This window comes from Monodelphis domestica, chromosome 2 (assembly GCF_027887165.1).
Source record: "Monodelphis domestica isolate mMonDom1 chromosome 2, mMonDom1.pri, whole genome shotgun sequence".
NCBI lineage: Eukaryota > Metazoa > Chordata > Mammalia > Didelphimorphia > Didelphidae > Monodelphis > Monodelphis domestica.
This window is the reverse complement of record NC_077228.1, coordinates 249,472,980-249,496,140: the sequence shown is the minus strand read 5'-3', so window position 1 is coordinate 249,496,140 and position 23,161 is coordinate 249,472,980. Positions and strand designations below refer to the sequence as shown.

Sequence of the window (23,161 nt, the reverse complement as noted above, 5' to 3'; positions counted from 1 at the left end):
CTCTGATTAAGAAAACATATTTTCTTATCTTTAAATTAGAAAGTTGAACTTAACTTCTAAGGACTCATAATTATTTATACTATGATTGTTGGACATAATAGCAAAAAGAGACTGCATAAAAACTGTGAGAAATAACCTGTATTGATTAATAATTATATTTCAAAGGAGCAATGATTTCATGAATATGATTATTCTTCTGGACAATACAACTTGCAATTTCTCTATATCCTATGCAATTTTTGTTGCCTACAAATCTCCCACAAGAAATCCATCCAAAACACTGGAGGTCTTTGTCTAGATCTTTTAACATTTTGTGGCTATCAGTAAAGCATTCAAGCACAAAATCATTGTTACTCCTCACTCTTGCTACAGTGAGAATTTACTCTTCTGAACCCCTATTCTCTAGAGATTACAACAACCTCACCTTTTGATTGTATTAAGAACAAGGCCTGAGAGGCCAGAAGCCTTGAGACTCCCTGGCACCCAGAAAACACTTGCCTCTTGTCCCAAGTGACTCTTGGCTTCCAGAAAACTGGCTTCTGACATGGCCTGAGGTCAAATATGGTTAATCAGAGAGATCCAGAAAAATGACATCACTGAATGTATAAGTTTGGGTTGGAAAAGGAAGTTGAGCTCTTCCTTCAGAGGATGAAAGGTGTGGATCCCAAACTTGTGAATCCTATGATCAGAGTTGACACCTTTAAAGGTCTTTGATAAGAGTTGACACCTTCAGAGGATGAGAGGTGTGAATCCCACAGTCACTGTCCCTGGGCAATTTGGAAACTAGACAATTTGGAAACTGTAATTGGTCCCTGTGAAGAGGGGCAGGGACAAGAAGTCAACATAAAAGCAAACCCTGAATTCTCTCAGAGCAGATTGTCTTTGAGAAGATAGTCCGAAGAGAGTGTCTTCTGCAGATAGTCTTCAAAGGAGCTTTGCTGGAACCTACGGCATGGATTGTGGGCTTGGAGCTCAGCTTCAACTCAGACTCTGACTCCTGGACTACTTTGTTGGGTGAGTGAGAGGCTGACTCCCTTTTTACTTTCCTAAGAGACTAGCTTCCATCTTGGTGGAAGCTGTGTGGTTACTCACTACCAGCCTTCCTATTTGAGAACTAATTAATCTCTGCCTAGATTAGCAAATCCAGTGCAAAACATTTAGGTTGATAGAATAGATAACTTCTCTATCCCCCTCACATTTCTCTTCTTTATTGTTTCCTCTCTATTTGTAAAGATTTGTAAATAAATTTCTGACTTGAGATATAATAAATATTGGTGGCCATATAATTTCATAAAATTATTGTCCAACCATTAATTTTCACCTTTACAGGACAAAAGTAAAAAAGCAAAACAATCCTTATTCCCTGAGAACACAATGAAGATGGTAATGCATGCTTGAAGATGCTACTTCTAGTTACAAAGTTACAAAAGATAAATCTTTCTTTATTTTTATTACTATATTTTATTTACAAGTTGCCCCTACTTCTTGAAAGCTTTCTTATAATAAAGTAAAACTAAAAACATAATCTTATCTGAAAATGCATGCAACATTCCACATCCATAGGATATGAACTTTCTATTTTTAATGCAATCTATTTTCTTTCCCTACCATTTCTCCTACCCCATTAAAAATAAAAAAAATTAATTTTAACAAATGTAGATAGTGATTTTTTTCTTAGTGCCTCTATAAAAAAATAATTCTTATTCTGGACTCTAAATCCATCTCCTTTCTATCATGGATAGCATGTTTCATCACTGGTCCTTTGGAATCATGAATGGTCATTGTTTTAATTGTGATTCTAACCATTTTCAACGTTGTTTATAAAGTATCACTGTTATTGTATAAACTGTCCACCTGGTTCTATTCATTTCATTATTAATCAGATTATAAAATTCTTCAAAATGGTTTACTTTTATAACACTGATGTTATAGTATAAACTGTTCTTAGTCTACTTATCTTTCTATGTCCTTTTAAAATAATTTATTTCCTCATTTTCTTAATAATCACATTCATCTATTTATTTAGTCATTCCTCAATTGACTTGCATCTCTTTAGGTTTCAACCTTGTCACCACAAATAGAGTGATTATAAGTATTTTTGTATACATAAAGGTTTTCTTTCTTTGAACTTTGTTTCCAATGTTGACAGTGTCTTTGTTTCTACATCTTCCCAGCTGTGTGACCCTGGGCAAGTCACTTGACCCCCATTGCCTAGCCCTTACTACTCTTCTGCCTTGGAGCCAATACAAAGTATTGGCTCCAAGACAGAAGGTAAGGGTTTAAAAAAAAGAGGGGGCAGCTAGGTAGCTCAGTGGATTGAGAACCAGGCCTAGAGATGGGAGGTCCTGGGTTCAAATCTGGACTCGGCCACTTCCTAGCTATGTGACCCTGGGCAAGTCACTTGACCCCCATAATGACTTCTAAAGAGACAGGATTTATAGCATCTGTAGAGGTAAATTATACAGATAAATTATACAAGAGGGTTTCTCCCCTGGATGATGCCTACTAGTATCAGGATTATAGGATTAGGGAAGATTGTTATTCTAAGTTTCTTGGGTTTACCTGCCCATTGATGACAGCAGGTGAACAGTTGGTGCTGGTGGTGGCAGGGAAGGTTTTGGCTAGTGGTCCCTACTTCACAAGAATTACTAACCCATGGTGATAGTTCTAGGGTCCAAACTGGAAAAAGGAGTGATAGTCTGGGATAGATCCTTGGATCCTGGGTTAAGGGGAGGTAGTAGTTGAGATGATAGTGGTGCTAGTTTGACTGTTTTACTACATACCCACATCTTTTCTCTCCTTCAAGACTCCTTGTTCGAAATGAGAGTTATGTCCAAATTCAATGGGTAAAAAAGAAAAGCACAACTTATCCTTGGAAAATAGGCCACTAATCATTTATCAGTTCTCTCTTTTCCTTACTTGCCCCTCCCTTCTCTTATTTTCTTCTCCTCTTTTGTTTCTCTCTCTTCCTTTTATGAAATTGAAACATATTGTTTAAAAATGATACATCTATTAAATGAAATTTTATTTTCTTGGTTCTCAGTTTAAAAAGCAAACATTTTTAATATTTTATATTTAAGAAATTACCTTACGTTTCGTTATTCTTGCTTTCTCACTGGGAATGGGTGGGAGGTGGGAGTGAGAAAAACAACAAAATTTGTTTAGAAAAATGACAAAATTTAATTAAAAATGTTTGTCAAGATAAATTGCAATCAGTTGCTAGACAGCTGATCAGTTTGTGTTTTATGTATTATATTTATACATTTTATTGTATTTATGGCAATAGGAAGACACTGAAATTTAGTTCTTTGCTAATTAATATTTTGGATGCCTTTTCATTAATAATTCTTTCAACAAACCTAATTTCCTAAAATGTATATGTTTTAATCAGGTTAAAAGTCATGGGATTATGAATAATTGTGTTAAAATCCTATTTGATATTTTTTCTTTCTGAAAATTTATGGAAATTCTTCATAAAGATTTAAAAAAGAAATAAACTCCAAACTAACAAAGAAAAATTTAGATCTGCATCTCTCTTAAAAAAAGTTTTTCATACTTTAACATGTAACTTTATAATTAAAAAAAAATTATTTTCAGTTCCAAATTTTCTCTCTCCCTCCAGCTCCTCCTCTGCTCATTGAGAAGGCAATAATTATGACACTAATTATGAATGAAAACTATTTCCACATTAGTCACTTTGTGAGAAAAAGGAAGAAAAATAAAGTGAACAATATGCTTCAACCTGTGTTCAGAGTTCATCAGTTCTCTCTTTGGTGACTGATAGTATTTTTCATCATGGATTCTTTGGAACTGTTGTGGATCATTGTATTGATCAGAGTAGCTAAGTCTTTCTCAGTTGATTGGCTTGATCTTCCAGTTAACCATCTACCCAGGATAATAAATTTATAAGTATAAATACAAGATTGCAAATCTATAAGGAAAATAATGGAACACTAGGTGGCATGGTGGACGGAGTGCCTGGCCTGGAGTAAGAAAGACCCATCTTTCTGTTTTCAAATCTGGCTTTAGGCCTTTACTAAATTGGAAAGTCACTTAACTCTGCCTAAGTTTCTTCATCTATAACATCAGCTGGAGTGAGCCAAGATGGTGGCATAAAGGCAAGAGTACCTGAAGTTCTTTCAAAATTCCCTCCAATCAACCTAAAAATAAATCCTCATAACAAATACCAGAAGGGTAGAACCAACAAAGGGATAGTGTGAGGTAATTTTCTTGCAGAAGACAGCTTGGACAGTATGGAGAGAAGGTGTCTTTCATTAGGATGGGAGGGGAGTGCAGTCCATAACAAAGCCTCTCCTCCCACACTGCTAAAGGATTTGAATTTGTGCTCATGATAGTAGTGAGATCTTGAGACTCTGCCTAAGCCAGCAACAGAATACACCCACACTCACCTAGCACTCAAGAGAAGCATAAAAAGGTAAACAAGAAAGAGAAACCTTAAAGAGATTTCAGTGAGGTCAAACTATTTATATTGCTATACAAGAAGAGGGGAATTAGAGGGAATATACAGAGACAGAGGGTTTGGTAATAAGTTGACTATGATGAATTGATATCCCCTAAAAATCTGAGGTGTGAAAAATAGGATTACACTGAGAGACAGAAAGAGGTAGAATGGGGAAAATTATCTCACTTGAAGTGTGTAGAGGGTTGGATGTGGGTGATGACAGACATTGTTTAAACCTTGCTTTCATTGGAACTGGCTCAGAAAAGGAATAACATCCATGCTCAGTTCAGTATTGAAATCTAAAACTCTATAGGGAAGTAGGAAGGAAATAAGAAAGTGGATAGTGGGAGTTAATAGAAGGGAGGGTGATTTGGGGGGAGACAGTAGTTAGAAGAAAACACTTGTGAGAAGGGACAGAGTGAAAGGAAAGAGAAAAAGCAGAAACACAAGAAGAAAACAGGATGGAGGGGAATATACAATTAATACAAGAGGTAATGTAAATAATTTTGATTATATTAAATTAAGGTTGTTTTTTTTTTTCAAACAAAATTAATTTAATGAAGATCAGAAAGGAAAAAGCAAACTGGAAAAAATTTATTAAAAATTTCTCTCAAAAAGGACCCTTTTCTCAAACATATACAGAAATGAGTTAAATTTTTAGGAATACAAGTTATTCCCAATTGACAAATGGTCAGAGGATGTGAACAGGCAGTTTTCAGATGAAGAAATCAAGGCTATCTACAGTTACATACAAAAATGTTTTAAATCACTATTGATTGCAGAAATGCAAATTGAAATGGCTTTGAGTTCTTACTTCACACCCATCAGATAGGATAAGACGACAGTAATTGAGAATGATAGATATTAAAGGAATGATAATAGAATGATAAGGAGTTCTTGGTGGAGATGTGAATTGATCCAACCATTCTAGAGGGCAATTTGGAACTATGCCCAAAGGGTTATAGAACTGTGCATTCCCTTTGATTCAGTAATACCTCTACTAGGTACACCAAAAAGATAAAAAAGGGAAAAGGACTCATTTGTTTCAGTAGGTTTATAGCAGTTCCTTTTTGTGATGGAAAAAGATTTGGAAATTGAGGGGATATCCATCAATTGAGGAATAAGTATGCATTATAAGAAATGGTGAACAGTATAACCTCAGAAAAACCTGGAAAGACCTACATGAATTGATGCAGAGTGGGGTAAGCACATTGTATGTAGTGACAACAGTGTTGTACAATGAGTGAAAGCTTTAGTTATTATGAGCATATTCAAGACACTTCTGAAGAATATATGACAAAGAATGGTATTTATCTCTAGAGAAAAGAACTGATGGAGTCTAAATGCAGATCAAAGAAAACTATTTTTCACTTTATTTGTGTGTATTTTTATTTTTTATTTTTGTTTTATATAAGTATTCCCTCACAACATGACAAATATGGAAATACATTTTGCAGGATCATACATGCTCAAACTGCTTGTTATCACAGAGAGGGGGGAGAGAAGAGAGGAAAGGAGAGAATTTGGATATCATAATTTTGGAAAATATATGTAAACTGTTGTTATATGTAATCAGGAAAATGAAATGTTAAATTAAGAAATAAAATGAGTTGGAGAAGGAAATGGCAATCTCTGGTATCTTTGTGAAGATAACCTCAAATGGGGTCATGAAGAGCTATACACAACTGAAAAATGACTGAATGACAGAAAAGGAAAACCTTGTATTTTAAGCTGATCAAACGATAGGAAAATAACACCCACCAACAGTCTAAACTGACTGTACTATAACATGATAACATTCAATTATTTTCTTGCAATATTAACATACTTTAGATATTATGTTCAAATGTAATCTTTAGACACATGTGACAACAGCATGATAGTAAAAACAGCTACTAAAGGTACACAGTCTTGTAAAGGGTATAGTTACACTTTGAAAAAGGTAGCATTATTATTGTCATTTTAAATTCCTCTGTCACCTCCTTTGTTGAGGGCAAGAGAGTAACTTCTGTTAAGAGGAGAAGATTGAAATTTCACATAAGACTAGGGACATTGGAATATGGAGAGAATGATAATCTTACAAAAAAGAAGTAAATTTGGATTTTGTAACAGATAAATTTATTTGGTTCTTAAAAACATGAGAGCCTAATAATTTTCCTGAAATGAATGAGCCTCCTGAAATAGCCTTAGTAGTTAAAATAAAACTTATTCCTGGAAATAGGTCACTTACTGATCGTTTATCAGCTTCTACCCCTTGTTGTCCTTGAAGACATGCAGTCAGCTTCTTGTGAGTGCTATGGGATACTTGTTTCACCAGCTCCAAGCGCTTTTCTACCTATGGGGGGCAGAAAGTAGTTTTAGGGGGTAAATGAGGTCAGTGAGAAATTTTCCTTTTTTGGGGGGTCTTCTTGGACTTTGTTTCTCCAGAGGAAAGGATCTATTGAGTCAAATGGAGGAAATACCTAAAACTTAAAAGAAAATCAAGAGGGAGTAATTCCAATTTCAGGTTTTATCATTTCCCATCTACCCCCTTTTAAAAATAAATTTCATTTATTCCTTTTTATAAAAATATGTAAAATTTATATAAGAAAATATTATAATGATAAAATAATATAAAAAACATAAATCTTTTAAATATAAAATGTGCTTTTCCCTCCCAACTTGAATCCTCCTTTATAACAAAGGAAATCATTAATCAAAAACATTGCATACATTGATAATATCTGGCCACTTGTATAGCATACCCATCTAGTAATCCCCCACATTATTCTAAAACTAATTTAGATATTAATTTTACATTGTATTTAAGTAAAAAGGGAGAACATAGCATAATTGGAAAAAATGAATCAAATTGGAGAGAAGAGCTTACTACTTACTAGCTATGTTGCAAGTCATTCTGAATTCATTTATCAAACATTTATTAAGTGCATACTTATTGGGGAGATAAGATAAATAAATATAGTCACTGGTTTTACTGACTTACAGTTTATTAGGGAGGATACACAAATGGCTATAATAGAAAAACAGAATATTTTAAGTATATACAATATATACAGTGTTATGCAAGGAAGGAAAAATCAAGAATTTTTTAAGGGTCTTCTATGTGTCAAGGTCTGTGCTAGTTTTTGCAGATAAAAAAGACAGAAACTACCTTCACAGAATTTCTATTCTTTTGGGAGGGAAGGGGAGAAATAATATGTACTTACCTGTGTATAAAATATATATACAAAACAAATACAAGATGATTGGGTTTGGGAGTTGGAAGTATCAAGAAAGGCCTCATTATACGAAGCTTTAAACTGAGCTTTGAAGTAAATTGGGGAGAGGTAGAAAGGAGTCAGATTGTGAAGATCTTTAAATGCCAAATAAAGAACTTTATATCTTATCCTGAGGGTAATAGAGAACACAATGGAATTTATTGAGTAGTAGATCTGGGTGATGTGGTTGAATTTACACTTTAGGAGAATCAGTTTGTCAGCTGAATGTTAAGATGGTCAGTTAGAAGGCTATTGCTACAGTCTAGGAGAGAGATAATGAGTTTGAAATAGGATGGTGGCTGTGTGAGCATAAAGAAGGTGACTCAGAAGAGAGATGTTATAAAGAAAAACAATAACAGATTTGGCAATAAATCTAACTGTCATGTTTGTATGGCATATGTAAGGAAAGTCAAAAAAGTAGATGAGGTTATAAACTTAGATGACTGAAAAAATGATGCTGCCATTGATAGTAATTGAGAAACAAAGAAGAAAGCAAGATTTTGAAGGGAAAATAATGCCAGTGCTTTTCTATGAGATTATCTCCAACTTATCACATCTACTTATCTATCTATCTATATTTTGTTTGTACATAGTTGCTTGTAGGTTATATCTCTCCCATCTTCTAATCCAATTAGACTGTAAGTTTCTCTTCTTTTTATTATCTTCTGTGCTTAACACAGGGCCAAGAACATAATAGGTTTTTATTGACTTGACATAGATAATGATCTAGTAAGCAAGATAGGGAAGAAGCACTGGACAGGTAGAGGAAAACCAAAGGAGAGCATAATCACAAAAACTCCAAAAAAGGAAAAAAGGCATACAGAAAGAGAATGTTCTAGTAGTGTAAAAATGCCATACAGAAGAAACAAGGATAAGAATTGGGAACAACTATTAGATCGGTCAATTAGTAACTTTGGAGAGTGTGATTTTTAGAAACTGATAAAGTTGGAAGGTAGATTGCAGAGAATTTATGAGAATGAGAAAAGAGAAATGGAAGCACTAAATTGGAGATGGTTTTCTGAAGGAGAGTAGCTAAAAAGGGTAGAAAAGATATAGGGCAACAGTTGGCATGTTGGCATGCATGGTGGGATCTAGTGAAGGCTTTTTAAAGGATGAGGTAGACAGGAGCTTTTTTGTAACTGGCAGGAGGGACCAGTGAATGGACTAGTTTGGCTGAGACATCCTTTCCAGTCTAACCCACTGAGGCCCAATTTAGCAGAAAAAGTATCTGTTCAACACAGTAACTATATTCTTCAAAGAGCTTTTGTTAACATTTCTAAAGACAGAAGGATAACACTTAACTATGACTTCAGAGTTGTGAGCTATACATAGCACATTGGTTTTCTCACTCAAATGTCACTGGAAGATTTCTACATTTTCATACTCTAACACCCAAATGCCTTCTACTACTCAGTAGCATTGGTGGGAGATTATGACAGGTTTATATTTGGATTTTGAGGTATTTATTAATCCTATATTTGCTTTAATATTAATAAATGTATGTTATAATTTATTTTTCTTTATTGCTAAGTTAATGGCTATATTTAAGATTTTAAAGTGTTATTATCTAAGTGGTTGGTTTATGAGTAGAAGTACTAATAAGTGGGGGATTGAAGGCTAAAGTTCTAAGTATGGGGAGTGAATTCCTTTACAACAGGGTAGCATCTAGGACCACAAGATGGTTAATACTGTAGCTTCATGGTGGTGGTCCTATTCTGGGACACGCCAGTGTGAGAACTCTGTGAGAAGTGTAAGGCATTACATTGTGGGTGGAAAACACTCCACATTTAAGAAGGAAAAACTCTTTGACAGTTTGAATTATCCAAAAATAGAATGGTATACCTTGCAATGTATTGCAATTGCCCCTAACTAGAAGTCATCAAGTAAAGACTGGATGATCATGTTGGGGGACGTTGTAGAAGGACTTTTTGTTCAGTGATGGGTTGTCTTTACAACTAAGTAGACAGACAGCTTTGACGGAATCTAACTCCAAATGCACAATTTTTAAGGTCCCTTCAAGATTCAAGTCTGACACTATGATTTCAAGCGAAAGAATAAATTTCAGGTCATTAGATGCATAAAAGTCATAGATATCTCATTTATAAAGTGAAGATAATAATACTTTATCTATGTTAAAGGAGAGTAATGGAGCAGATGCTCTTAATATACTTTCTAACTTTAAGCTTTATGTAACCAAGAAATTAAAAAATAAACAATAGTGATTATCCTTACATAATAGTACTATGAGAAACATTTGAAAGAGTGCATTAATGAAGGGGAAGAAGGAATGTGCAATAAGGTTGAATAATCAAAGAACTACCTTACCTGAAGAAGGTCTTCATTTAGAACTTCAGTCTTTTCTGCCCTGGAGGGGGGAAGGAGGAGAGAGGGAGAGAGTGGAGGACAGAGAGAGAGAAAGAGAGATAGAGAGAGAAAGAGAGAGACAGACAGACAGACAGACAGAGACAGGCAGAGAGACAGAGAGAGAGACACAGACAGAGAAAGAGAGAGAGAGATTAAGAGAAAATATCAGTTGTAAAATTAAAACCATATAAATTGTATTCCCCAGATTAGAAATAGGAAATAGCAGCAATGGGAAGAAATCTCTGACTTTAAGGTAACAAAGTAGATAAGCTAATATCAAGATTACAGAGGCATTTTCAGATGAATATTAAGCATTCAAAATTATTGAAGAGACAATTCCCACACTGAAAATCATACCCTGAAGATGCTTGATAAACATCTGAATACTCAAAGAGCATAAAGTCAACTATAAGTGATTACATAGGAAGAAAACACAGCTTACTCAGTATGTCAAAGATATGTGATTCCATTAAAGTGAGAATTTCCTCCACAAAGATTGAACTACTTTTTGAAGATTGTTTAAGGATATTTCTACTTGCAGGAACCAAGATAAGAGTAAGTAAGGAATTCTCTAAGCTTATCCAAACTTATTTCTGAAAAACCACACACTCACAACCTCAAAATGAATTCTAGAGCTGCAGAGCCAACAAAATGCAGGGTGAAATAATGCTATAGCCCACAACAATGTACAGGGGGAGCAGGAAATACTATGTCACTGTGGTAAGAGAGAAAAAACCAGTACATATGGCAACCAGGAAGGTGTTGGTGGCAGAGGAGAGTAAGTGGAATTTAACTTAATCCAGCACAGGTAGCATCTGGGTAGAACAGCTGTAAGCCTTGCTATAGTAGGCTAACCAGGCTTTCCTCACACCATAGGCTAGACTGGTCATGTCCTCAATTTACATGTTGCAAGACTCAAGGAGTAGGGGAGGCCCATGTGAAGTTTACCCTGCAGGACCAGTGGGAAGACTCTGACACCTAGGGGCAGCTAGGCTGGACCCAAGCACTAGAAAAGATCAAAACACAAACTTGGGACAATAGTCTCTCCACCCCAGGAGCAGAGTCATGAAGATCATGAAATAGGATGGAAAAATGAATAAAAGACAAAAAAAATGACCTGACCATAGAAAGTTACCTTAGTTACAGGAAAAATAAAAAGACAAACTCGGAAGAGGACAATAATACCATGGTGAATACTCAAAGAAATCTGTGAAAGGTGTCAGACTCAAAAAGAACTCCTGGAAGTGCTGAAAAAGGGACTTTAAAATCAAATAAGAGAGGAAGACTAAAAAAATTGGATAAAAAAATGAGTGATGTGAGAGAATCATAAAAAAGTCAACAGCTTGGTAAAAGATATACAAAAAATCACTGAAGTAAACAACTCTCTAAAAACTAGAATTGGCCAATAGGAAACGGAGGTACAAAAGTTCAAGGAAGGAAACAACTTCTTAAAAAGTAGAATTGGAGAAGGAGATAAAAAAGCTCATTGACAAAGTAAATATTTAAAAATCAGAACTGGTCTTCCACTTAAGCTAATGACTCCATGAGACATCAAGAAATAATAAGACAAAAATAAAATTAATGAAAAAGAAATATGAAATCCCTCATTGGAAAAACAATTGACCCAGGAAATAGTCACAGCAGGGACAATTTAAAAATTATTGTATTAGGTGCAGGTAAGTGACACTAGATAGAAAGTTAGGCTTGAAGTTAGGAGCAGCTATGTCCAAATCTGGCCTCAGAAAATTCCTAGCTGTGATCCCAGGCAAGTCACTTAACCTCGTTTGACTAGCCTTTGCCCTTCTTTCTTAGAGTTATTACTAAGACAGTAAGTAAGGATTTAAAAAAAAGTTATTGAACTACCTGAAAGCCATATTAATAATAAAAAAGCCTGGACTCTATATGACAAGAAATTATTGAGGAAAACTGTCCTAGTATTCCCAAACGAGAGAAGAAAACAGAAATTAAAAGAATCCATTGACAATAATAATCCAGGACAAGAAGAAAATATTGCAAAAAGTCAGAAATAAACAATTTGAATACTGTGGAGCTACTGCCAGGAGTATAAAGGACTTTGCAGCTTCTATATTAAAGAATGGGTGGCCTAAGAATATGATATTCTGGAAGGCAAAGGAGCTAAGACCACAAACAGGAATCACCTATCCAGTGAAACTGAGCATATTTATTTAGTGGGGAAAATAGACATTTAATGACTTAGAAGATTTCCAAACTTTCTTGATAAAAGAGTTGAACAGAAAATGTGATGGTCCAAATGAGAGATGCAAAAGAAGCATATAAAAGAATGAAAAAAAAAACAACAAGAAAAATAAAGAGAAAAGAGAAGACTTCAGGGATTCAATAAGATTAAACATTTTACATGGGAAGATGACACATATATCATCATAAGAAAAGTCAGAAGGCATAGAAAGAAGTGGAATATGATGAGCTATTAAAAAATTAAGAGGTGAGAAAGAGAAGAGGCAAGGAGAGATAGAAGGAGGTAAATTAACTCACATGAAAAGAAACAAAAGAGTTGTAGAGGAGAATATGGGAGATGGGGAACAGCCCCTCTTCCCCTTCCCCCCCCCCCCCCCATGGAATGGCAGCCAGAGACTCCACTCTCCTGAGGTGACCACAGCCAGCTGGGCCCTTGTTCCTCAGCAACCACACTCACTGGCTTGTGTGCTTCCTACTTACTCCTCTTCACCTAACACTGGTCAGGATACCTGGGCCCCCAAAACCCTTTTCCAGTCAGGCCCCTTTTCAGAATGTTTTTAAATGCATAAAATAAGGATTAAAAAAGTATTATCTTGAAATATAATTATGATTTTTTAAAAAGTTCACAGAACTTAGGTTAAGAATCTCTATTCTTTAGAATTAAAAAAAAATTTATCCTAGGTTTTATCTATTAATTGGTGCTTACAATATAATGCTTGATCCTCTGAATGAGATTCACCTATTTGACTGTTTTTATCTTCATCTTTTTTTTCCTTTTTAATCATTCATTTCCCCCCAAACTCCTCTTAATACTCTTCTCTTTTGTCTCTATATAATTTCATTTGACTATTTTGTAATCTCTTATAGACTTCATTATCATGTCTATGCAGTTGATTCAAAAATATATTTCATGGAACTTGGCAAAAAGCAAGAAAAAAGAGTTGCACATTAGCAATTCAATTCCTTTAATATTCTTTTCACAATTATTAGAACTTGACAATTATTTTACTAAACTCCTTCAAAACTTCTAATTTTAGAAAGGTTTTGGCCTTTCCCCAAAACATTTTGAAATATGTTGAAACAGGTTTAGATAACCAAGACACTGGAACGGATAGAACATTCTAGCTAAACTCTGTCAACTTAACTGAATTGTCAATATCCCCCTCCAAACTACTATAAAATCAAGTATCAAATAAAATTGTGAAGTAGTATTATGAAAAAAAAAAAAAAGATTGCCATTAGATATTTTTCCAACCTAGCACAGCTTAGGGGGTCAGATAAAGAAGTCTGTGACCCTGGAGTGGAAACTGCCTAGAGCATAGTGAAGTGACCCCAGCTGTGGGCCTTGGAGGTGATAGCAATGTCCACAACAACATAGTTCTTGGAGTTTTTACCACCCAGAGACAGGTAAGGGGATTGGACAACTTCTCAGAAAGAGATTACAGAGTTCAGGCACTGGGTGCAGGACTAGATGCTATCTGACACTTTAGATCATTACCCAGTTCTGGATTTCAATTTCAGGGCAGAGAGGAATACTTTCAGTCACAAATAAACATGGGTACTGCTCTCATTTCTAGAGAATGATAGTGTAGCTCCTGGTTCCAAGGTAGAGAGGATAGCACTTGTGATGAAGGCACAGACATACTTACTGATAAGGACCAGTATGCAGTTCAAATGACCAGTAGCCACACCCTTTTCCCTATCACACACACCACCTTGAAAACACTGAAAACTTATAGACCTCCAGAGCTAGCTGTAAAAACAGTAGGACAAAAAAAGCATAAAGTAAAGGGATAGTGACTCCAGGGTCCAGATCTAACAAAGTCCAAAGTCCAGAAATATGCAGTAAAAATGAGCAAAAAATGAAAAAGAGCCTGACCGTAAGGTGACAAGGAAGCTCAAGAAACAAACTCAAAAGAAGACAACAAAGTGAAATCATCTGCAAGCAAAGCCCCACAAAGAAAATTGCAATCCAAGATCATGATTCCTACCTTCACTTTTTTCACTTGAGCTGAAGCATAATAAATTCTGCTCTAGGCCCTGACCTTTACTCTGGGTGCGATTTCTGCTTCAAAAGTGTTTCTTAGGGGGCAGCTGGATGACTCAGTACATTGACAGCCAGGATTGTTGTCCAGGAGGTTGTAGGTTAAAATTTGGTCTTAGATACATCCTAGCTGTGTGACCCTGGGCAAGATACTTAACTCCCATTGCTTAGCCCTTACCACTCTTCTGCCTTGGAAATAATATATAATATTGATTCTAATGTGGAAATTAAGAAGGTTTTTAAAAAGTGTTTCTTGTAAACAGCATATTGTAGGATTCTGTTTTAAAAATCTATCCTCTTTGATTTTATGGGTGAGTTCATACCATTCATATTCACAGTTATATTAATTCACTAATTGTGTATTTCTCTTTATTCCATTTTCCTCATTTCTCTGTCTGTCTCTTCTTTCACCCTTTACCTTCTCACAAGTGTTTTGCTTCTGATCATCACCTCCCTTTGGTCAGTCCTGCCCATTTTTATCCCCCTTCATTCCCTCTCCTCTATAGGGTATGATAGATTTCTATATCTAACCAAATTTGGATGTTATTCCAATTCTCTTTGAGTCAACTCTGATGTGAGTGAGGGTCAAGCATTGCCTGCCACTGCCCTATCTTTCCCTCTATCAGCTCTTTCAAGCCTCTTAATGCTATAACTTTCAGCTTCTTCATATGTGACATAATTTTCTCCATTCTACTCTTCTTCTCTTTTCTCCCAGTGCATTTCTCCTCACCCATTAATTATAATTTTTACATAATCTTGTCATATTCAACTCATTCCTCTGCCATCTGTTTATGTACATGCCTTTAACTGCCCTAACAATGATAAAATCCTTAAGATGAAGTATAATCTCCCATAAAAGAATATAAACAGCTCAGTCTTATTGAATCTCTTAAGTTTTCTTTCCTGCTAATCTTCTTAAGTTTCTCTTCTGCTTCATATCTGGAAATCAAATTTTCTGTTCACCTCTGGCCTTTTCATCAGGAATTCTTGAAAGTCTTCTATTTCCTTGAATATATATTTTCCCCCTTGGGTATTATATTAAGTTGTGCCAGGAAGGTGATTCATGCTTGTAGTCCTAGCTCTTTTGGCTTATAGAATACCATATTCTAAGCCCTCCAATCATTGAATGAAGAAGCTGTTAGGTAATCCTGCCTATGGTTTCATTCCATATGGTCCACTGATAAAGGCAATATAACAAAAACATTGTTTAAATTTTTTACTTATTTGATGCCATATCAATAAAACTACCAAAGAATTATTTTGTAGAGCTAGAAAAATACCAAAATTTATCTGTGATCTTATCAATATGGATACTCCCATAATTGGTAGAGATCATAGCCAATAAATGTGAAGCAGGAACAATGTTCATCAGGGTTCATATTAGCTGTTGATGCCCACTAACTTGTCACTTTTGTTTATAAATGAGAACCCACAAGGAGTCTGTGTCCTTTGGATTTGACAAATGTACCACTTTGCTTATGAAAATCCCTATAGCTGGCTGACTAGACTTATTTTTTTAAGATCTTATTACTTGTTGCATATTTTTCATGTTTTGCTAAGTAAAATTCCTTTTTTAAAACTGTTACACAGTCTATGAGTCCCATTTCATCCTTTTTTTCATTCATTCTCTTTATTTTATTTTTTTCCCTTTTTTATTTATAATATTTTCCCATGGTTACATGATTCATGATTCCCCCACCCCCATCCTACTCTTTCCCCCCACCTCCTGGAGCCGACAAGCAGTTCCATTTGGTCATATACATTTATCATTGCTCAAAACCTATTTCCATGTTATTCATATTTGGATAGAGTGATCTTTTAACATCAAAACCCTAATCATAACCATATTGAACTAGGTGGTTTTTCCTCTGCATTTCTTTAAAAAATGTTTTTATTTAGAATATTTTTCCATGGTTCCATTATTCATGATCCCCTCCCACCTCTTACTTTTTCCTCCTCCCTCCCAAAGCCAACAAGCAGTTCTACTGAGTTATATAAGTATCATTGTTCAAAACCTATTTCCATATTATTCACATATGCAATAGAGTGATTCTTAACATCAAAACCCTAATCACATCCCTATTGCACTATATAGTTGATCATATATTTTTCAAATGCATTTCTGGTTCTTTCTCTGTATGTGGATAGTGTTCTTTCTCCTAAATTCTTCTAGATTATTCTGAGTCATTGCATTGCTGTTGGTAGAAAAGTCATTTGTACCATAATGTGCTCAGTGTTCTCATGCTCCTTTCACTCTGCATCAATTCCTGGAGGTCATTCCAGTTTACATGGAATTCCTCCATTTCTTTATTTATTTCAGCACAATAATATTCTATCACCAAGATATACCTCAATTTATTCAGCCATTCCCCCATTTAGGGACACCCCCTAATTTTCCAATTTTTTTGTCAACACAAAGAGTATAGCTATGAATATTTTTGTACAAGTCATTTTCCTTATTACCTCTTTGGGGTAATTATCTCTTTCTGGGTATTACCCAGAAGTAATATGGCTGGATCAAAGGGCAGGCAATCTTTTTTTTTTTTTTACTTTTTAAACATTATTTTATTTGATTATTTACAAACATTATTCATTGGAAACAATGATCATTATCTTTTCCTCCCCCGCCCCCCTCCCACCACTTCTCCCATAGCCGGTGCACAATTCCACTGGGTTTCACATGTGTTCTTGGTTCGAACCCATTTCCATGTTGTTGGTATTTCAGGCAATCTTTTAAAGCCTTTTGTGTATAGTTCCAAATTCCTCTCCAGAATGGTTGGACCAATTCACAACTCTACCAGCAGTGTATTAGTGTCCCAATTTTGCCATATCTATTCCCTCCAACATTTATTACTTTCCTTTGTTGTCATATTGGCAAATCTGCTATGTGTGAGGAGGTACCTCAGAGTTGTTTTAATTTGCATTTCTCTAATCAGGAGAGATTTTGAACACTTTTTCATGAGCTTATTGATAGTTTTGATTTCATCCTGTGAAGTTGGCCTATTGATGTCCCTTGACCATTTGTTGATTGGTTAATGGCTTGATTTTTTTGTAGCTTTGACTTAGTCCCTTATATATTTAGGGAATCAAACCTTTGCCAGAGTTTTGTTATTAAAATGTTCTCCCATTTTGTTGCTTTCCTTCTAATTTTGGTTGCATTGGTTTTATTTGTACAAACAATTTTTATTTGATTTAATCAGTCATTTATTTTACATTTTCCAATGTTCTCTATGTTTTGCTTGGTCTTAAATTCTTTCTTATCCCACAGATCTGACAGTTATACTATTCAATGTTCACCTAGTTTATTTATGATTTCATTCTTTATATTTAAGTCATATGCCCATTTTGAATTAATCTTGGTATAGGGTGCAAGATGTTGACTTAAACCTAATTTTTCTTATACTATTTTCCAATTTTCCCAGCAGTTTCTGTCAAATAGTGAGTTCTTGTCCTAAAAGCCAGGGGTCTTTAGGTTTATCAAACACTAGCTTGCTGAAGTCCTTTACCCCTAGTCTATTCCATTGATTCATTCTTCTGTCTATCAGACAGTACCATATTGTTTTGATGACCACTGCTTTATAGTACAGTTAAAGATCTGGTACTGCTAGGCCACCAAGCTTCAATTTTTTTTTTAATTCTTGATCTTCTGTTCTTCCAGATGAACTTTGATGTAATTTTTTTCTAATTCTATAAATAAAAGTTTTTTGGTAGTTTGATAGGTATGGCACTGAATAAATAGATTAATTTGGGTAGGATTGTCATTTTTATTATTTTAGCTCATCCTACCTAGAAGTAGTTAATGGTTTTCCAATTGTTTATATTTAGTTTTAATTGTGTGAAAAGTGTTTTGTAGTTGTATTCATATAATTCCTGTGTTTGTTTTGGAAAATAGATTCCTAAATATTTTATATTTTCTAGAGTTTTAAATGGAGTTTCTTGTTTTAGCTCTTACTGCTGAGTTTTGTTGAAAATATATAGAAATGCTGATGATTTGTGTGGGTTTACTTTGTACCTTGTAACTTTACTACAGTTGTTAATTATTTCCACTACCCTTTTAGTTGATTTTCTGGGGTTCTTTAAGGATACCACCATATCATCTGCATAGAGTGATAGTTTAGTTTCCTCATTGCCTAATTTAATCCCTTCAATTTCTTTTTCTTTTTTTTATTGCTTCTGCTAGCATTTATAATACAATATTGAATAAAAGAGATGATAATGGGCATCCTTGCTTCTTCACTTCTGATCTTATTGGGAAGGCTTCTAACTTGTTCCCATTGCAGATGATACTTGCTGATATACTGTTTATTATTTTGAGGAATGATCCTTCTATTCCTATACTTTCTAGCATATTCAGTAGGAATGGTTGTTGTATTTTGTCAAAGGCTTTTTCTATATCTATTGATATAATCATGTGATTTCTGTTTGATTATTGATGTAGTCAGTGATGTGGACAGTTTTCCTAATATTAATCCATCCTTGCATTCCTGGTATAAATCCCTCCTGATCATTGTGAACAATCCTTGTGATCACTTGCAGGAGTCTTTTGCTAGTATTCTATTTAAGATTTTTGCATATAGATTGATTAAGGAGATTGGTCTGTAGTTTTCTTGCCTGGTTTTTGGTCTGCCTGACTTTGGAATCAGTACTATATTTGTGTCATAAAAGGAATTTGGTAAAAGTCCTTCTTTGCTTATTTTATCAAATAATTTGTATTGTATTGGGATTGATTGTTCTTTAAATGTTTGATAGAATTCACTTGTGAATCCACCTGGCCCTGGGGATTTTTTCTTAGGAAGTTCCTTGATGTCTTGTTCAATTTCTTTTTATGAGATGGGATTGTTTAAGAATTCTGTTCCCTGTGAAAATGGGATTAACTCTCCCCTCACCTACCTTTATATTTAATCAGTCGCAAGTGAATATACCCCTTCTAAATGCCTAAGTGGGGGAGGTCCACAATCCACTTGCTAAAGTGGGTGGTAACTCAGAAATGACTAAGACTGACCTCTAGGTCCTAAGCAAATTTAAAGACTTTTGGTCCCCTAACATAGAGGAACAGAAAATGATGTAAAGAAGGGTCTTTAAAAGTTGCTGCAACTTTCTGTGAATTAGGTCTTTCAGCTCTTTCTAGGCTGATGAAGGACCTTCTTCTTCATTATGGACCTGGGACTTTTTTTTTTTTTGGTAAGACTGCTCTGGGATCTTTGGATTGGTGAGTGGAAAAAAGCTGACCTTCCTTTCCTGATTTCTGGAGAGATTTAACACCAGATAGCTCTCCCTCTCAGAGGAGGCTGTATGGGTGAAATCCTTGCTTAATTTACTTCTGGGCCCTGCTGCTGGGGTTTCTGGAGCCCTGCCAGAGTAGATCCAGGTGCCAGATCAAATATTTAGCTTGCTAAGTTAGACTGCTTTCTCTACCCTCATTCACATTCCTCTCCTTTCAACTCTTTCCCTCTATTTTGTAAATAAAACTGACAAAAAGCCATTATGACTTGAGATATATTAATTTCAGTGACCACATTCTCTTGTATTTAGTCCAACCTTAATTTTAACTCCTACATTCCTCTTTTGTTAATCTGGACAATTTATATTTTTGTAAATGAAACTCATTTTCCCCTAGATTGTCACATTTGTTGCCATATGATAGGGCAAAATAATTCTTAACAATTGCCTTAATTTCCTCTTCATTAGAGGTGAGATCACCTTTTATCTTTGGTACTGTTAATTTGATTCTTTTTTCTTTTTATTTCATTAGATTTACCAGTTTATTTTATTTGTTTTTTCAAAGTACCAGCTCCTAGTCTTATTTATTACTTCAATAGTTCTTTTACTTTCAATTTCATTAATTTCTCCTTTAATTTTTAGAATTTCCAATTTATTTTTTTTAAACCCTTACCTTCCATCTTAGAATCAATACTGTGTATTGGTTCCAAGGCAGAAGCATGGTAAGGACTGGGCAATGGGGATTAAATGACTTCCCCAGGGTCACACAGCTGGGAAATGTCTGAGGCCAGATTGAACCTAGGACCTCCCATCTCTAGGCCTGGTTCTCAATCCACTGAGCTATCCAGCTGTTCCCCCTCCCCCATTAATTTTTATCTGGGAATTTTTAATTTGTGCTTTTTTTTAAATAATTTTTTAAGTTGCAGGCCTGATTCATTGATCTCTGCCCTCTCTGTTTTGTTGGTATAGGCACTCAGTGATATAAAATTTCTCCCAGACTACTACTTAGGCTGTATCCTATAGGTTTTGGTATGATGTCTCCTTATTGCCATTCTCTTTAATGAAGTCTATAATTGTTTCTATGATTTCTTCTTTGATCACCTGTTTTGAATAATTAGATTATTTAATTTCTAATTCACTTTAAATTTGCCTTTCCATGGACCCTTGTTAATTATAATTTTTATGGCATTATGATCTGAAAAAGTGGCATTTATTATTTCTCCTTTTCTGCATTTGTTTGCAATATTTCTATGCCCTATTACATGGTCAATCTTTGTATTGAATATACCAAGAAGGTATATTCCTTTTTATCCCCGTCCAGTTTTCTCCAGATATCTATTAACTCTAATTTTTCTAGCATTTCATTTACTTCCCTTACTTCTTTCATATTTTTTTTTTGGCTCGATTTATCTAGTTCTGAAAGGGGAAGGTTGAGATTCCCCACTAGTGTGGTGTTACTATCTATTTTCTCCTTGAGCTCCTTCAATTTTTCTTTTAGAAATCTAGATGCTATACTATTTGTTACATATATGTTTAATAATGGTGTTAGCAAAATGTAATGTCCTTCCTTGTATCTTTCAATAAGATCAATTTCTACTACAGCTTTGTCTGGTATCATGATTGCTACTCCTGCTTTTTTTACTTTAGATGATGCATAATAAATTCTGCTCCAGCATTTTACCTTACATCTCTGTGTGTCACTCTGCCTCAAATGTGTTTCTTGTAAACATATAGTAGGATTCTGGTTTTTAATTCACTCTGCTATCTGTTTTCTGTTTAATGTTTTCTGTTTAATTAATTTAATACGAATTGTGTATTGTCCTCTTTCTTATTATCCCCTTTAGATCCTGTCTATTCCCTTTCACTCTATTCCTTATCACCAGTACTTTGCCTTTTGTCATTCTTCCCCAACCCCAATTTTCCCTCCTTTCTATTACTCTTGCTTCCCTTGTCTTGTTCTCCTTTACTTCTCTGTAGGGTGAAATAGAATTCTATGCCTCACTGAGTATACTCATTTTTCCCTTTCTGTGCCAGTTACAAAGAGAGTAAAGTTTAAACATTGCCTGTAACCACCCTTATTCTCCTTTCTCTGTATTGATTTTTCTCACCTCTTTCTTCATATAATTTATTCCGTTCTATTTCTCCCTTCCCTTTTCTCTCAGTGCAACCCTCTCTCTCAGTCCTTTATTGATTTTACATATCATTCATATGCATACATATCATATCATATGTACATATCATTTCATATCATCACATTTACATATATATCATATAATATATCATCAAATACATCATATTATCATAATCAGCTTACTTTTCCACCCTCTTTCTGAGAACATTCCTTCTATCTTCTCTACAACCAAGAGCAATTTTTGAGAATTATAGAAATCCTCTCTCCATGTAGACATATAAGTATTTTTACCTAAATGAGTACATTAAATTTTCTCTTTCTATTTACCTTTCTGGGCTTCTATTATGTCTCATATTTTATCTTCACATTTTTTTGTTTAGGTTTGACTTATTCCTCAGGAATACTTGGAAATCTTGTATCTTATTGAATGACCACTTTTTCCTATGAAAGAGTATACTCAGTTTTGCTGGATAGGTCACTCTGGGTTGTAAACCCAAATCTTTCTCCTTTCTGAATATAATATTCCTTGCCTTTCGATCCTTTAAGGTAGAAATCCTCAGTGATTCTAATTGTAGCTTCATGGATTTGAATGGTTTCTTTCTGGCTGATTGAAATATTTTTTTTTTCCCATTGGCTTGATGGCTCTTGAATTTAGCTATTACATTCCTGGAAGTTGTCATTTGAGGATTTCTTTCTGGAGGCAATCTATGAATTCTTTCAATTTCAATTTCATTTTCTTTTTCCAAGATCTCTGGGCAATTTTCTATGATAATTTCTTAGAATATGATATCCAAGGTTTTTTTTCTTCATCATGGCTTTCAGGTAATCCAATAATTCTCAGATCATCTCTCCTCGACCTGTTTTCTAGGTCAGTTGTTTTTTCAATGAGATATTTGATATTTTCCTCTGTTCCCCCCCCCCTCTTTGATTCTGCTTTATTGTTTCTTGATTTCTTATGAAATATTTAGTTTCTAGATGGTCAATTCTGATTTTTAAGGTCTGGTTTTCTTTTGTCAGTTTTTGGTTCTCCTTTTTCAATTGACCCATTTCTTCTTGCATAACTTTCATTTCTCTTGCCCACTTTTCCTTTAACTCTTTAAGTCTTTTTTGAGCTCTTCTATTATCTGTGTCCAATCCATATTTTTCTTTTGGACTTTGGGTGTGTTTCCTTTGCTTTTATTGTCTACTTCTGTTTATGCCCCTTGGTATTTGCCTTTATAAAAAGTCTTTTTTTTTTAGTTAGGTGCTTTTTTGACTGTTTGCTCACATAGGTAGGTTCTGTTTTCTGGGGAGTTTGGGGTACCCTCTTAAACTGTAATCCTTCCTTGATGTTATTTTTGGCTTATTTTCTAGGTTATTACTTGTTTACCAGATGGCCTGAGGGCTGAGAGCTCTGACAGTCCCCTTCCCCAGCTCATTCAATTGACTCTTGAGATGCTGATAGTTTAAAGACTTTCCTCAGGCTT

General features: G+C 34.8%; 1 protein-coding gene across 8 annotated transcripts in view; it reads right to left on the bottom strand.

Annotated features, from left to right (window-relative positions):
• The window catches only part of ARHGAP44 (Rho GTPase activating protein 44), a 179,707-nt gene that overhangs the window by 137,040 nt on the left and 19,506 nt on the right, over positions 1-23,161 (bottom strand). For 5 of the 8 annotated variants that reach the window (XM_007483375.2, XM_056817465.1, XM_007483374.2 and 2 more), the window contains one exon: positions 6,693-6,797. Coding sequence is in view for 6 of the 8 variants with exons in the window: in XM_056817465.1 (XP_056673443.1) it covers positions 6,693-6,797 (105 nt within the window). In the remaining 2 variants the exon portion in view is untranslated. Of the gene's footprint in view, positions 1-6,692; positions 6,798-10,044; positions 10,085-23,161 lie in introns of all 8 variants that reach the window. The other 3 variants (XM_056817464.1, XM_056817468.1, XM_056817463.1) reach the window with 1 other exon arrangement.